The sequence below is a fragment of the Polyodon spathula genome, chromosome 10 (assembly GCF_017654505.1).
Source record: "Polyodon spathula isolate WHYD16114869_AA chromosome 10, ASM1765450v1, whole genome shotgun sequence".
Classification (NCBI taxonomy): domain Eukaryota; kingdom Metazoa; phylum Chordata; class Actinopteri; order Acipenseriformes; family Polyodontidae; genus Polyodon; species Polyodon spathula.
The window spans coordinates 7,420,004-7,433,627 of record NC_054543.1 but is presented as its reverse complement, the minus strand read 5'-3'; the positions used below and the strand labels follow the sequence as shown (position 1 = coordinate 7,433,627).

At 40.1% G+C, this 13,624-nt stretch overlaps 1 protein-coding gene across 3 annotated transcripts; it reads right to left on the bottom strand.

Moving 5' to 3' along the window:
- Window positions 1–231: 231 nt before the first annotated feature.
- On the bottom strand, window positions 232–12,929 carry LOC121321764 (prosaposin-like). Of its 3 annotated transcripts, none has more exons than XM_041260915.1 (15): window positions 12,804–12,929; window positions 9,779–9,912; window positions 9,400–9,474; window positions 9,107–9,232; window positions 7,980–8,180; window positions 7,087–7,230; window positions 6,379–6,435; window positions 5,514–5,519; window positions 4,467–4,604; window positions 3,711–3,803; window positions 3,144–3,327; window positions 2,677–2,840; window positions 2,422–2,502; window positions 1,881–1,991; window positions 232–1,470 (listed from the first exon to the last, which is right to left on the bottom strand). In XM_041260915.1, the coding sequence occupies exons 1-15, from the start codon at window positions 12,838–12,840 to the stop codon at window positions 1,435–1,437; spliced, it is 1,587 nt and encodes a 528-aa protein (XP_041116849.1). In that variant the 5' UTR covers window positions 12,841–12,929; the 3' UTR covers window positions 232–1,434. The 3 variants fall into 3 exon arrangements, with proteins under 3 accessions (XP_041116849.1, XP_041116850.1, XP_041116851.1); XM_041260916.1 differs by having other exon boundaries at window positions 2,677–2,837; XM_041260917.1 differs by lacking the exon at window positions 5,514–5,519.
- Window positions 12,930–13,624: the final 695 nt, after the last annotated feature.

The following is a 13,624-nucleotide window of genomic DNA, read 5'->3' as shown; positions in this document are numbered from 1 at the left end:
TATGCTCGAGTTATATTAACTGTTAAAAGATTTTTCCTGCCAAGCAGATGTTTATAGATGTGAACTTAGAGTTGTTTCTGAAGCCTATGCATAGCTTTGCAAATAGGATGTAGGTCCAATGCAAGGTGTGGAAACATTGAAACGTGTGCTGTGTATCTAATATGATTAACATTAACTGAATGGACAAGTGAATATGGTCAGAAGTAAAAGAAAGAAAACCAAGAGACCACAAAGGTTTCAGAATAATTTATTTTTATTATTAAGAGTCTGTCAAAACAGTTAGATCAGGAGTTGAAAGCCAGATGCACACTCTTTGATTACAGACATTGAGATCTGAACAGAGAAACAAAACAAACAAAAAAAAAAAAAAACACACAAACAAAGCTTTATTTAGTTACAAATCTGCAGGTATGAATCAGATCACAAATTGATACTGGTATGCCATTACGACTCCAATGCCTAGGATTAGGAAAGATTTACTTTAGCTCATTAAAAACACCACAAATCAGGATGCGCAACAAAATTACTGCCAAAAAAAAATAAAAAAATGAATAGAAAGCTTGTATTAGGACTTGTGACTTGAATTAAAATAAATTCAAGTCGCATCCATTTCACCAGTCGCCTCGAAATGCAGTTCCCTAGCAACTACAGGTCCTTCAATCTAGTGGTTGCCAAAATTGCAGAAAAAAAATGCTAGTATCTCAGCTAGCCAGTCAGAATGCCTGAAAATAATTAACTTACATTTTCAGTAGTCTCTCAACCCTTTGTGTACATCAGGTTAGCAAATAACTTGTACCTACACACTGCCTTTCTGCATGTAAAAAGGATGGCAAATTCCTTGTAAAATAAAAATTGGAACAGGGATGGAGTCGCACTGTTTCACACAAAGCAGTGGTCACAATAATAAATGTAGTCATTGGTTCAGTCAGATTCTGGCACCTCAACTTTGAAGTATATTGATAAATCGTTACCACCCAATCTCTTCACACAGAGAGAGACATGCCTATAAATTGGGCTTGGCCATCCAGTAACATTTAAAAGCCAAATATACTCACAACCTAAAAGCAGAATAGGCTAACTTCAGTGGTCAGGTTCAAATGGCCCTCAACCAATTCTTATCTAGCATTCAAAATCTCCCATTTCATTCCCTGTATGCATCCAGTGCATCTAAATGGAGAAACAGTTACTAGTTACAGTACAAGTCTCTTTGCTTCTACAGAAACACAAATCTATAAAACATGAGCTCACATTCCCTCTCATCCAAAAGTAATTGACAGTACCATGTTAGCATGGTATTGTTGCGCAGCCAGGTTATAAGCTAAATGCAAGAGCCCGATTCTCTTAAAAGACGAACAAGAAAAATTAAACTAAATACAACACTGTCATTTTGAATCTAATAAAAAAAAATTCTTCCAGTTGTGTTCATTCAGTATTTTAGTTCCACACATGGCGCCTACAGTGTTCAACAGCCTGAATGGGGGGGGGAAAGAAAACACAATTAACTACATTGATTTTTCTTTAAAGATCAAAAAAGTTAAAATACGTTGAACTGAGTGGTTTACTAGTGTTACAGGACTAACAGTTATGCTGCTCAAAACAATTATATTAATAGTCATAGCATGTGTATGAAAGCAATACAAACCCCCCAAATCCAGTACCGAAATATCCTCAAATCGAATCCGGTTGACTGCAACACGCAAATATCATGCAAAGAAGTTTATGCTGGGAAAGGAGTCCCTATTGCCCTTCACCCTCCAGAGCGTCACTATGGTGTTCGATCACCACAGTACACTAATACAGGCCTGGCATTTAATTATGGACACTGGAGAAGTGTGTTGAAGAGCCTGCACTGAGGACGAGGAGGTATGTAGTTCACTCACATTGCAGCGGGAGGCAGTGTCCATGTTCTTGCACCAGAAGGACGGTCCCCAACTGCACTGTTCACTTCCCAGCAGGTTGGGTTGAGATGCACTTGGGCAGGCACTCAGTTTCTGAGAGAGAGAGAGAAAAAAACAAAAGTTTCAGGTCAGAAGATGATTATCATACCAATCAGATTCAGCAGGGCCCTCGGTTAGGAGGGTCTTCATTCCAACTTAAGCTCTCAATTAATAACAGCTCTAACTTGTTCAATTGGACATTTATTTGTCAAGGTCTTTTAGATGAAGATTTAAAAATGCACTTGATTTAAAAAGGTGCAGTACCTATGAAATTGAGGCATGGAGAGAAATGTTAAATTCATCCAATTAAATAACTTTGCGTTCGGGTGGAACGAAAGCTAGAAGACATTACAGCCCTCCAGAAAACACCTGTAACATCACGAGTAAATAAAATAGTCCAGAATATATTATATAAAATATATTTTAGATACACATATGCATTAAGTTTCCTTGGGTCACACACAGGCTGCAAGCATCTACTCACAGTGCAGACGAAGTCAGGATCCAGAATTTGCAGCAGGAGCTGAACGAGCATCGGCTCATACTGCTCCACCAACTGGTCACACTGCAGAAGAGAACAAGCCAACAGATAAAACCACCAGCTCATAATTAAAATGGGACTGCAGTCGTTTTACAACTTAATGCCACAAGATGACACCAAAGCAGGGAGTAGGACACTTCACACAGAACGTTGTTGATGCTGAATCTGCTGGATTCCAGTCCCACCAGCCCCCCTCACCTCCTCTTGCATGGCTGCAGGCAGGAAGCTGCACACTTTCTGCACAGCAGCCTCGATCTCTGCCTCAGTGGCATTCTGCTGCAGGATCCCATCGATATATCTCACTGCCATCTGGCACACCTGGCAAAAATCGCCTGCCTTGAAGCGAGCCTGGTCCATTGCCGCTGTGGAAATACAGAAGAGTTCAGAACACAAGTGTAGTCTCAGACACTGGACACTTACAACACACTACAATAAAATTACAAACCAACAGAATTCCATATTTACATTTTACAAAACAAGTGGCATAATACAGCACGCTTTACATCACTTGCTGGTACATAATGTTATAGTCCAAAATATATATAAAATCTTACATAGCTGATACAAGCCATCTGATGCTCAGACATTTCAGATGTCTGTACCACATCAATGGCAGGGTCTAGTGTACATTATACATTAGATCAGATAGAGCGGGGTGCACTCACGGATATAGAGGCGGCTGGCGTCCTTGCAGAGCCCCAGCACAGTGCAGATGGTCTTGGGGTCAGCCTCCTGAATCAGCAGCTCGATGATGGCCTGGCCGTAGGATTCGATAAGGTCACGGCACTGGGCAGAGAGGGTGTCAGGCAGGATGGAGCAGACCACCTTAACAGCATGGATTATCGACTCCTGAGAGAGCGCAACAAAATAAATTAAAAAAAACACACTGTAGGAACACTGCGAATCTGGAGTGAGCTAAACCCCATCCGCACCACTTTACAAGCGTGAAACTAACACTAGGGGCTATGCTTTTGCTCATCATGTCAGTAACAGTAGGGCTATGCAAATATGGGCATTAAAGATCAGACACACAGGAAAGGAAAACTTGCATAAGAAAACTTGAGTATTAAATACAACACTTCAGGATACATTTCCCTTAACTAGGATTTTGACATGAGTTAAGCTACTTTCTGCAACACCCTTAAACAATGAGAAAATAAAGCAAAAACTGTACTTCAGGCGTTTTCTGCACCCACGGTGTAAATACTGTATATAAAAAAATCCTCCTGTACCTCAGTCTTCTCCTGCTCCACCATGCTCTCAATCTCCTTCATAACATACTCGCAGACAGCACACTGTGGGGAATCACGGACCTTCACCAGATTCTGCCAGGAGGGAAGAGAGAAAAGGGGGGTCATCATACCACCATAGCACTGAGACAAATCTATTTAGAATAACTTCAAAACTGAGCTGGGGGGGGGTGGGTCCTCCTTGTGGTTACTATTATTGTGACCTTTCTCCTTAAATAACCACACAATGTCATTAATGTCTAACGTATTCAATATTGAGTAGTAAAATGACAAGTTCATCTGTCCTCCAAGCACACAGGTTAATTTAGAAGCCAAATGTTTTTCCAAGAGCTACAACTAAACATTTATTTATTTAAAATTCAGACAAGAAAATAAAGCGTTTGATATGAATAAATTCGCTTTAAAATGTGATAGGAAATGTTTTCAGAAAGTTTCAACAGTTATGAAGGCATGGGAACAACAGGTTAACAGAATATAAACTGTTAAAGTACATTTTAAAAAGCTTTGGGAACTACCCCTTTAAAGACAGTTAATAATGTGTTTGAGGAGGATCATGGTGCAGTACAGATTAGAACTCTGTGATAGAAATAGGACTCCTGTTGCACAACAGTTTGCTCCATTCCCACTTTAATGGGGCACCTGAGCTTGTTACCTAACCCAGCTCTTGCCAAAACCTTGAATGGGTGAATCTGCTATGCAATAGCAGCCGTATTTCCATGCCTGTAAAAGTGGAGGTACCTTGGCAGGCGCAGAGACCTTGGTGGCCTGGATGACCTTTGTAGCTGGGAACAGCTTAGCAGCAACGAGAGTCTGCATGGGCACAGACTTCACAGAGGAGGCACAGAACCCAGCTCTGGCACAGATGTCTTCAGGTTTCTGCAACGCAAAACAAGAATAAGTATGCAAGAAAACAAAGATCAGAAAGAAGCATTAACCACAGCTTGAAAACAAATTTGCTTAGCTGTTATTAGCATAATAATGGTCTAGTTAATAGAATAACTAGTTGAACAGCAATTAAAATATATACATATTAATAAATCCCCATTCTGTAGTCATGGCAATGGCATCCGATTAAACGGAGGGGAAATGCTGAAAGCCAGCCTGCATTATCAATGCTGATACAATAATCTGAAGTTGCAGGTAGATGAAATGACTTTTCCTTTAGTTCAGTTGAGCTATTTCAATTATATAAAATACACTCACACATCTATATATAAAAAACGAACAAGCATGACATTTTAGCAAAAAGGTCATGCCCACTGTAACACCCTGTTTCACAGGCATGCCATCGCTACAGTGACAGAAACATCTGTAAGCCATTCCAGGAGCCTCCCTCATCTCTGTGCGTTTACTCGAGTGCCAGGGGTTTCAAAAACAGCCATGCATCAGGAGCACTTTTACCAGATACAGCAGAGAAATCAAATTATTTACCTTGCATCTCCTCAACCTCTCTGCACCACAGACCACTAAGCTATCCAATTCCAACAGCCTTTTACAACCGCCCCTCCCTCATCCACATATTTGTATCTGGTACCAGGCTTTTATATATAAAAAAGTAGCTTTCGAGTTAAGTGGAATGAAAGCAGTGAAGAGAGAACAATGTGTAATTAGGAAATATGCAAATTTCAGCATTACAAGAGCCAATCAAATCACACAAGTCGCCTAGTCATTCACACACACAAAAAAAAAATAGGTACTACTAGGGAGAAGCAAAACTATACACTACACCACAGCAAGTGAAACAAGTAACTAGGGGTGTGGCTACTGAGTTTTCAGCAGACCTACCTGGTCCTGTAGTTCAGAATGGGACAGAGTAAGGGAGGAGGATGGGGGACAAAACAGAACAAAAGTAATTAAGGTCACAAAGAGATATTGCCAGAAGAGTAGCGTTGTTATGATGTTCTCCCAACATTTGTATAAAATCATAAATTAGCCCCCTCCCTCTTTGAAAGGACAATAGATTTATTGCATCTGTTTTGTCCCCATGTAAATTGCTTTGTTTTTTTGTTTTTTTTTTACTGAAACAAAGGTTACATTCTTCTTCAGGTTTACTGTTTGGTGCACCCAAATTATATAACACTTTCTGGTTTGCATACACCCATGAAAGGTCATCCGAGCTGCATGCAAATACAAACTCCCTCCTCTCTGCAAGCTTTGCTGTAGCTTATAAAAGGCAAAACAAATGCACTATATATTTCAGAAACGTATGTATAACTTGTATAGGGTACTGCATCTAAAGCTGGAAGGTATCAAATCGTAACAACGCCACTGGCAAAGCACAGATTTAGTTTTAGCAGGGTTGCAGCTGCTGTACACTCTGGTGACAGAGCTACCAGCTCATGTTCCACACAGTGGGACTACAATTACCATTGCTTTAAAGAAAATTATCAAGTTTTTCAAAGTATGTCTAAATTAAATTAAAAAAAACCCTGATAAATGAACGATGGAGAGAACACACTGAAATGACCAGTTATTTATAAAACAAACATTTTATAGAGCTCTTGAAAAAAAGATAAAACTAGGGCTGAAATCATTTTGTCTGTCAACTAACCCCAGGATTTCAAAGTCTCCTTTAGTCCAATCTTAGTAAAATGATCTAACAAGGATGCAATTTATATTCTCCTCCCCGTCCCAAAATAGCGTCACTTACCATGGACATCAACTGCTGGATAACAAGTGGAGCATACTGGCTGACATACTCTTTGCACTATTAAAACAAAAAACACAGCATTCAATAACTCAGTAAAAAAAAAAAAAAAAAAAAAATTGTCCATTTTAACCGAAACCCAAATATGTTTAATGCATTAGTTTAATCTATTTAACACATTATTACAATCAAAACCAGTTTAACAATGAAATGGCCTAATGCTCTAGAACTCCAACCCTGGTCCCGGAGCGCTACTGTGGCTGCTGGTTTTCATTTCAACCAATCTGTTACTTAATTGAACCAATTATTGGCTTAGTCACAATTAACAGGTATTCCAGATCTTTAGCCACTGATGATGTAAAGACACCTGTAAAACCTGCTGGATAGGTGCTCCCCAGGACCAGGGTTGGAGACCCCTGCTCTAGAACCAGCCAGACAAGAGCTGCATGAAAGAGCTAGAAGCTCATCATTGGGTTCTCTTTGGAAAGAAAGAGACACAGCCTCACGTGGGGTAAACTTAGCACAGGACGAAATGGTTTGTGACTGACACCAAATGCAACACACATTCAGAGGGATGTATGGTTGTGTCACCAGGGATACACGTCCCTTAGAAGGGATCACAAAGAGTCTTGCAAGGGGCCGATTCTATAGCACTGCGTTTTCTAGAGACATGCACAGCCTCATCACAGCTCTCGCCCACGTGCTGCTCACCAGATCAGCCATGCCAGACCCCAGCAGGTCACACTGCTCCTTGATCTGCTCGACGATCCTATTCACAAACGAGGAGTTGGCCTTGGCCTCTGCCTGAGCATCGGAAACCAGTGTCACGCAATCTTTGCACACGTCTCCATCCTCCTGGGTGCGAAGAAAAAAAAAAAAAAATCATGACCTGGGACTTGACCTCCCATCCATCACCTTACATGAGCTGCCATCCAAGACAGTGGGCTGCCAATTCCAATCCTGGAGGGACAATCCACTGCAGGCACTTAAGCGCCTTTAAGTTTTATAAGCAATTTGAAACACTACATTATATTTGATAGATAGATATTAGATAGATAGGATACTTTTTTTTTATTAAAAAAAACACACAAGAATACATGTTCATAGATAAACCATGTTACTTGTGCTCTCAGCACATCACAGCAAAAAGCATGTGCTTTAATACTTCTTGAAATACTGCAAATTCAGAAACAATTAAATAAAAGTTCCTTTCTTGCACAAGTTTGGCTGTTCAGTATATAATTCAGTAACTATAGGGTATAAACAGTATATTCCAAATAATTTAAAAATTGTCGGTTCATGAATACTGTATATCCAAAGAATTACTAAAACAGGCTTCCCTTCTAAAACTGAAGTCTTAAATATAAATATTGTATTTAAAACATTTAACCCACCCCTGATTCTGGGCCCCTGATCAATTGCAACAAAGCTAATTCCACTCACTCGTATCAGAATGGCTTTGAACTGCTACACACACAATGGCAGTCGTACTTCCATCCCTGGAGGGGGTTCAGGATACAGCTAATACAAGTGAGATATGTATGAAGGTTCCTCCCCTGTATCCCAGTTATCCCTGAGGATAGCTAGTCCTGCTCTCTCCTTACCGCAGGGGGGGCCTCCTCCGTTTTGCCTTGGGGGTGCAGCAGCAGGGGGATGTTAGCGATGAAGGGGGACACCACCTTGGAGAGGTCAACCTTGGGAATCTCATTGGACAGGATCTGCTGGGCAGTGGCGGCAGCAGCACCCAACTGCTGCTGCAGGGATTTACACAGGCCCAGGGCACAGCAGGTTACATTCGGGTCTGCCTGCGAAACAGGAGTTACAACATCTTCAGAAAAGATCAGGAGGACATGGAGTGAATTACACAAACAGACCTACCATCCCCACAATGCTCTAAAATCGCTCAAGTTTAGCAAAAGCCAGGATTAATAAAAAAAAAAAAAAAAAATTATATATATATTTAAAAAAAAGTACATTATGCAAGGAATTCCAGAGTTGGAAGGTGCAGCGACAAGACAAAAACCGCAGCCAGGGGCACACAGACTGCAATTGAAAATAAGACTGCCTCGATTTAACAACAAATCTAATAAGGTTTGAGTTCTTTGGTTTTCAACCAAGAATCACTTTTCACAAATAAGCATTATCAGACCCCCCTCCCCGGGGAAATCAGCGCCAAGCTGAAAGCAAGACGCACCGAGGCGATTTGATAAGCCAGTCACGTGCACTGGCCACACCACTATGCCTACTGTTTAAAAAGCTGCTGCTAAATGAGTCCATTCATGACACCAACTAGCCACCAATTTGGATCCAATTCAATGTGTATTTCCTGTATTAAGATAAATATGACTTCTAGACATGAGCTAAATGCGTTTGCAAAGCCATTTAAAAGCCTAGTTCCAGATATCATACTACTCTGCAGGAAAAAAAAAAAAAGTTATTCTCCCAAACTTCCTGTTCTGCATTGCTATTAAACTAATAGATGATCATTCCTTCACCGACAGATGTTTGACTAAATCATATTCATTTTTGCAGTGTAAATATTAAATGCTTTCTATAGTTATAAAAGTTCCATATGAAAATGAGCCTTACAACCTGTATACAATACTTGCTATTTCTGACACTACCTCACTAATACCTCTCAAAGAGATGGCTTAGAAGTTGAACTGAAGCGTTTAAACACGCTGCAATATAAGCCACTAGACACGCACGAGATTCACCAACAGATTCTTACCAGCTCTCCCTTGATAATGGCCATGACAATGGGGAAGTAATTTTCCACCATATCCTTGCACTCATCAGACATGCCCTGGTCTGGGATCAGTTGACATGCCTTCTCCAGGTAGCCCAGGATCTCCGTCTGCAAACAGACAGACAAAGTGAGAGTGAGGACACCTGTTGGCGAAGGGTGTAAAGATGCATCCGAATCACTATACAATACATATCACACTATGCTGGTTGTCAAAATATCATATGCATCACTAGACGTGTTATGGTCCTGCAAGGCCAAGCTAATTAAAAGCATACCTCCGTCGCATTGTCCTTCAGCAGGTTCCCAACGACACCGAGGACTTCCTTGCAGAAGTCACATGGCACAGATTTCTTTAAGAGAAAACAAAAAGGAACTTAAATCACTTTGCCAGAACCCTGAGAATGTGCATTTGCTTTCTATAACAGAACGACAGCATCAGAAAACAAGCAGTTTCACATGTAATCTAAACTTATTTAAACAAAGTACTATTATAATTAACATGCTTTTGATTGAGTGTTAAGTCAAGGATGAACCGCACAATTAACTTTTACAACAGTTTCTGCTGGTCAAAAGATTCTCACACAGCAGCCTACTAGTTATTGACTTGCTTGTTAATCAAAGTAGCATCTTCTAATCTGCATGTCTGATACTCACTGCAGTTGGCTTGTTCCAGATGTTTTGCTGGCAGTGGGTCACAGCCCCACACTGAGAGGCTATCTTGACATTCTGGCACCAATAGGGGGGGCCCTTTGCACACTGCTCCTTCCCCAGCAAAGGAGAAGCCACAGCTGATAAGTGAGAAAAAAATAAATACATGAGGGAAGGTTAGATTTGGGGTATACAAATCTCATGGGCGTGCAAAGCCTTTGCATGATGCTTAAAACATTGCTAAAAAAACAAAAAAAACACATTGTATTAAAGCCAAATCCCCCCCCCCCCCCCCCCCCCCCCCCCAAAAAAAATACTAATCTAGATATTATCGACAAATACACAACCTGCTGGAGAAAAAAAGTGTTATATATATACGATATATATATAATATCTAATTATATCTATATTAATGTGATGTTCTACAACACACACACACACACACACTTTTAAAGTATACCCAATCACAATTTCTCCAACTTATTTACAATAAGACATTTAAAAAGACGCATTCTGAAGAACTGTATATACTATAAATATACAAGGCAGCCGGGTCACCTTTTTAACCTGGACAATATTCAGTATTTCCTTATGGAGGTGACATTGCACTACTGTCATTGTCTTTTCTGCAGGAAAAGGGGTGGGAGAGGGGGGCGAACCAAAGTGTAAAGTTGAGACATAGGAAGCTAGTTTTGCAAAAGCACAGAATGTGTACAAAAATGAATGAATGAAGGAATACAAGTTCAGTCTTGAAATACTTGAAGAGATGACTTGACACTCACATGACCAGTCAGCCACTGTTCCGCATACAATAGAAGCGTAAAGGAATTCTATTGCAGTTAGTGACACACCAAGCTGCAATTTATATTAAATGCAATCAGTTCATCAGTAGCCTGTGCTTCTGACCCCTGCTGCCAATTCAAAAGTTTAAAATTAGCTTTATGAATTATTCAAATTACAAACTTCAATTATGGATTTGAAAACATACATCGGAACCACCTTGTGTCCTGGTACCCAGCAGCATGGTAGTTAGGACTAGATTGAGGTCATGTAATTACACCCAGTCCAATTTAGAGAACCAGATGTTTCTCGCATGCAAAACTTGGTTTGTTTGTTTCCCTAAAACTGCTTTTAATGGCACAGGAGCTTTTAAAATCATCCACTTTTGAAACAAACGTTACAATCTACGGAATATAATAGCTATATTGCACAATATGCTTGCTAGAAAATGTAATGGAAATACATTAGAAGATAAACACTTGACTAGCAAACAAACAGCCAGGTTTAACTCCCAGGCCTATTGCTCACAGCATGCAATATCCCTCGTCAGCTCTTGTGTGAAGAAGGTAGGCTGACCTCAACCCGAAAGGGAGGATCGGCTTTATCAAATCTGCTCAACAAGCTTCTAAACAGGGACATACTGTACTGAAGACTAAGAGGAAGCAAGTAGCACACAATGAAGACATGAAAGACAAATCTCACTTGTCTGTCAAAAGAATAAGAAAATGAAATAAGCCCACCGACAAAGGCTGTCACACTCCATGGAACAGTTTGCCTCATCCCAGATCCTTTAATAGGAAACCTGTCGTTTTGAAGCAAAGAGGATAAAAACATCCAAATGGAAAAACGTACATACATACAGTATAGTTCCATTATTTAAATATATAATACCCCCATTCTCCACACCAAATAAAGATTGGCGGTTTACTATCTAATAAAACCGAAACCATTTACATAGTAGACAATCTTTGACTGGCCAGTACACACCAAACATGCCCAGTTGGACAGACAGACTAGAGTAATTCTGAAGATAGCAAAATCACACAACTAAAATAGTTAAACCAGCGCACTGAAGTGGAACAAAACAAACTGAACCGAAACCAGATGGGGGAAGCGTACTGTGCTTTCCATCTGACACACAAGACATCTAGTCAGGTGGTCATCCATTTAAACTAGGCAATGGATGAGGCATTAAACATCACCCGTCACAAGGGAAAGACACACGAGGGGTATGGGAGAAAATAATGTTATGCTAATACAATTGAAGGCTTGATTAAGCTTTAAACTTTAGCGCAGGTGAGATTGCTCATTTCCAGTAAATGGCACAACTCATATACAGTGGAGTGCTTCCTGGAAACACTCCAAGCAGAAACACCATAACATACAATTAAAATCAGTTCTCTTACCGAGTTTTAGTTCAGTAAGTTAATTTTACCAAACACCAGCAGCACAACCCAAAATCAAAAATCCACAGAACTAAACTTCAGGATTACGGCAGGTCATTAAAAAGTTATTCGTATTTTGGGCATGAAATAGACAACTGTTCCCAAATATGATGCAAGCAGATACTGAATACCAGTCTCAGAAGCGCGATTCTTCCAAGTACTTGGTATACCACGTTCAACATAATGTACAATATGTAACAATACTAAAACGAGTTTTGTTTGTTTGGTTTTTTTTTTTTATCTGATTAGACTATAATGCAATAAAATGTTTGGGTAACACGATTGATTAACTTGCATTAACAATTAACTACAACAGTAGGGCACAGTACTGACAAATTACCGCACCTAGACGACTTCGACTTTTGTAGGTCAGATAAATTACAGAACCCGAGTCAGGCCATCATTAATATATTTTTAAAATTACAAAAGAAGCCATACTTTCCTAATTGTTCTTTTTTTTAAAAGCTTTGTTTCACCCGATAATTAAAGAATGCTCTCCCGAGTGTTGTTTACGCCCGCAGAAATACCCTTACCTGGCACATCTTATGTCGCAGATCAAAAGTATAAACAAACAAAAATAAAATAAAAATAGAAAACGCAGTAATTTCTCCAAAAACACAACAACAAAACAAACGTAGTAAATACAAAAACATTTAAAAAAAACAAAACGAAACTAAATAAACACACATCAGTTCGTCTTGTTTGCTACACTGATCTGCTTCCAGCTTGGCTGTCTGTTGAATAACGTTTAAATATTTAATCAAAACCTACTTAGCGCTAATATATTAAAGTCTGTATTAGTGTACCTGTGGAGATTAACAGAAGGGGGAGGAGAAGTATCATCTTTGCGTGTTTCTGGAAGATAATCTTATCGCTGCCTGCTGCTTGTGCTCTGCGTGCTGATGCTGCAATGCGGGTTACGGGTTCGGCGAGTCAGCTGATCTTTAATACAGTGGGTGTGTTCACAGACAACATTCTGACCAATTTAGCCAATTATCTTCTAAGAATGACCTCTGTGAACGCACCCATTGGCTAAATTGGTCAGCTGCTGCACTGAATCTGCGCAGAAACGTCTCAGTGAGCGCGCCCACATACTGCTCGTCAGGTGACTGTAGTGTGACTGAACAAGAACAGGAGGGAGGAAACCCTCAAGGGAAAGGACAAACGAAGCCTTGCTTCTGTACACTGCCATCTACCGCGCTGGAGGCAGAAACACACTACACACACAGCTTCAGGCAAAGGACGGTGTTTTCAAGGCGTTTCCTCTGTTCGTTAATTTAATTTATTTTATTAAAAACAATAATAAAAACGACTAAAGTATACCATTTGAAAACGCCCCAGGCTCAGGCTGTTTTGTATTGAGACACATAGTAAATTGCTTACTAAACTAGTTAATAGCTGGTGTTTGGTCGCTGTCGTCTCTTGGCTCATCTGTAATGTTTAGCATTTGCGGGGGGCGGGGGCGACCATTATAAGACATAACAACATACACATGCAATATTTAAAAACGAATCCGTATGTTATCAGCTTTGTTTTTCACATTAGAAGGCTATAATAAAGTGTGCTTGTGCGCTCACCAGAACAGGTGGGGGAGTCGTGGTTGTTACGTCACTAATTTCCGCGCCCC

Excerpts from the sequence above, each read along its gene's own strand:
- LOC121321764 (XM_041260915.1), bottom strand. The coding sequence starts at position 12,840 with ATGATACTTCTCCTCCCCCTTCTGTTAATCTCCACAG. Across the intron at positions 9,913-12,803 it reads CCTTCTGTTAATCTCCACAG|CTGTGGCTTCTCCTTTGCTG; the intron begins GTACACTAATAC and ends CTCACTTATCAG. Across the intron at positions 1,471-1,880 it reads ACACTGCCTCCCGCTGCAAT|GCTGTTGAACACTGTAGGCG; the intron begins GTGAGTGAACTA and ends CCCCCCATTCAG.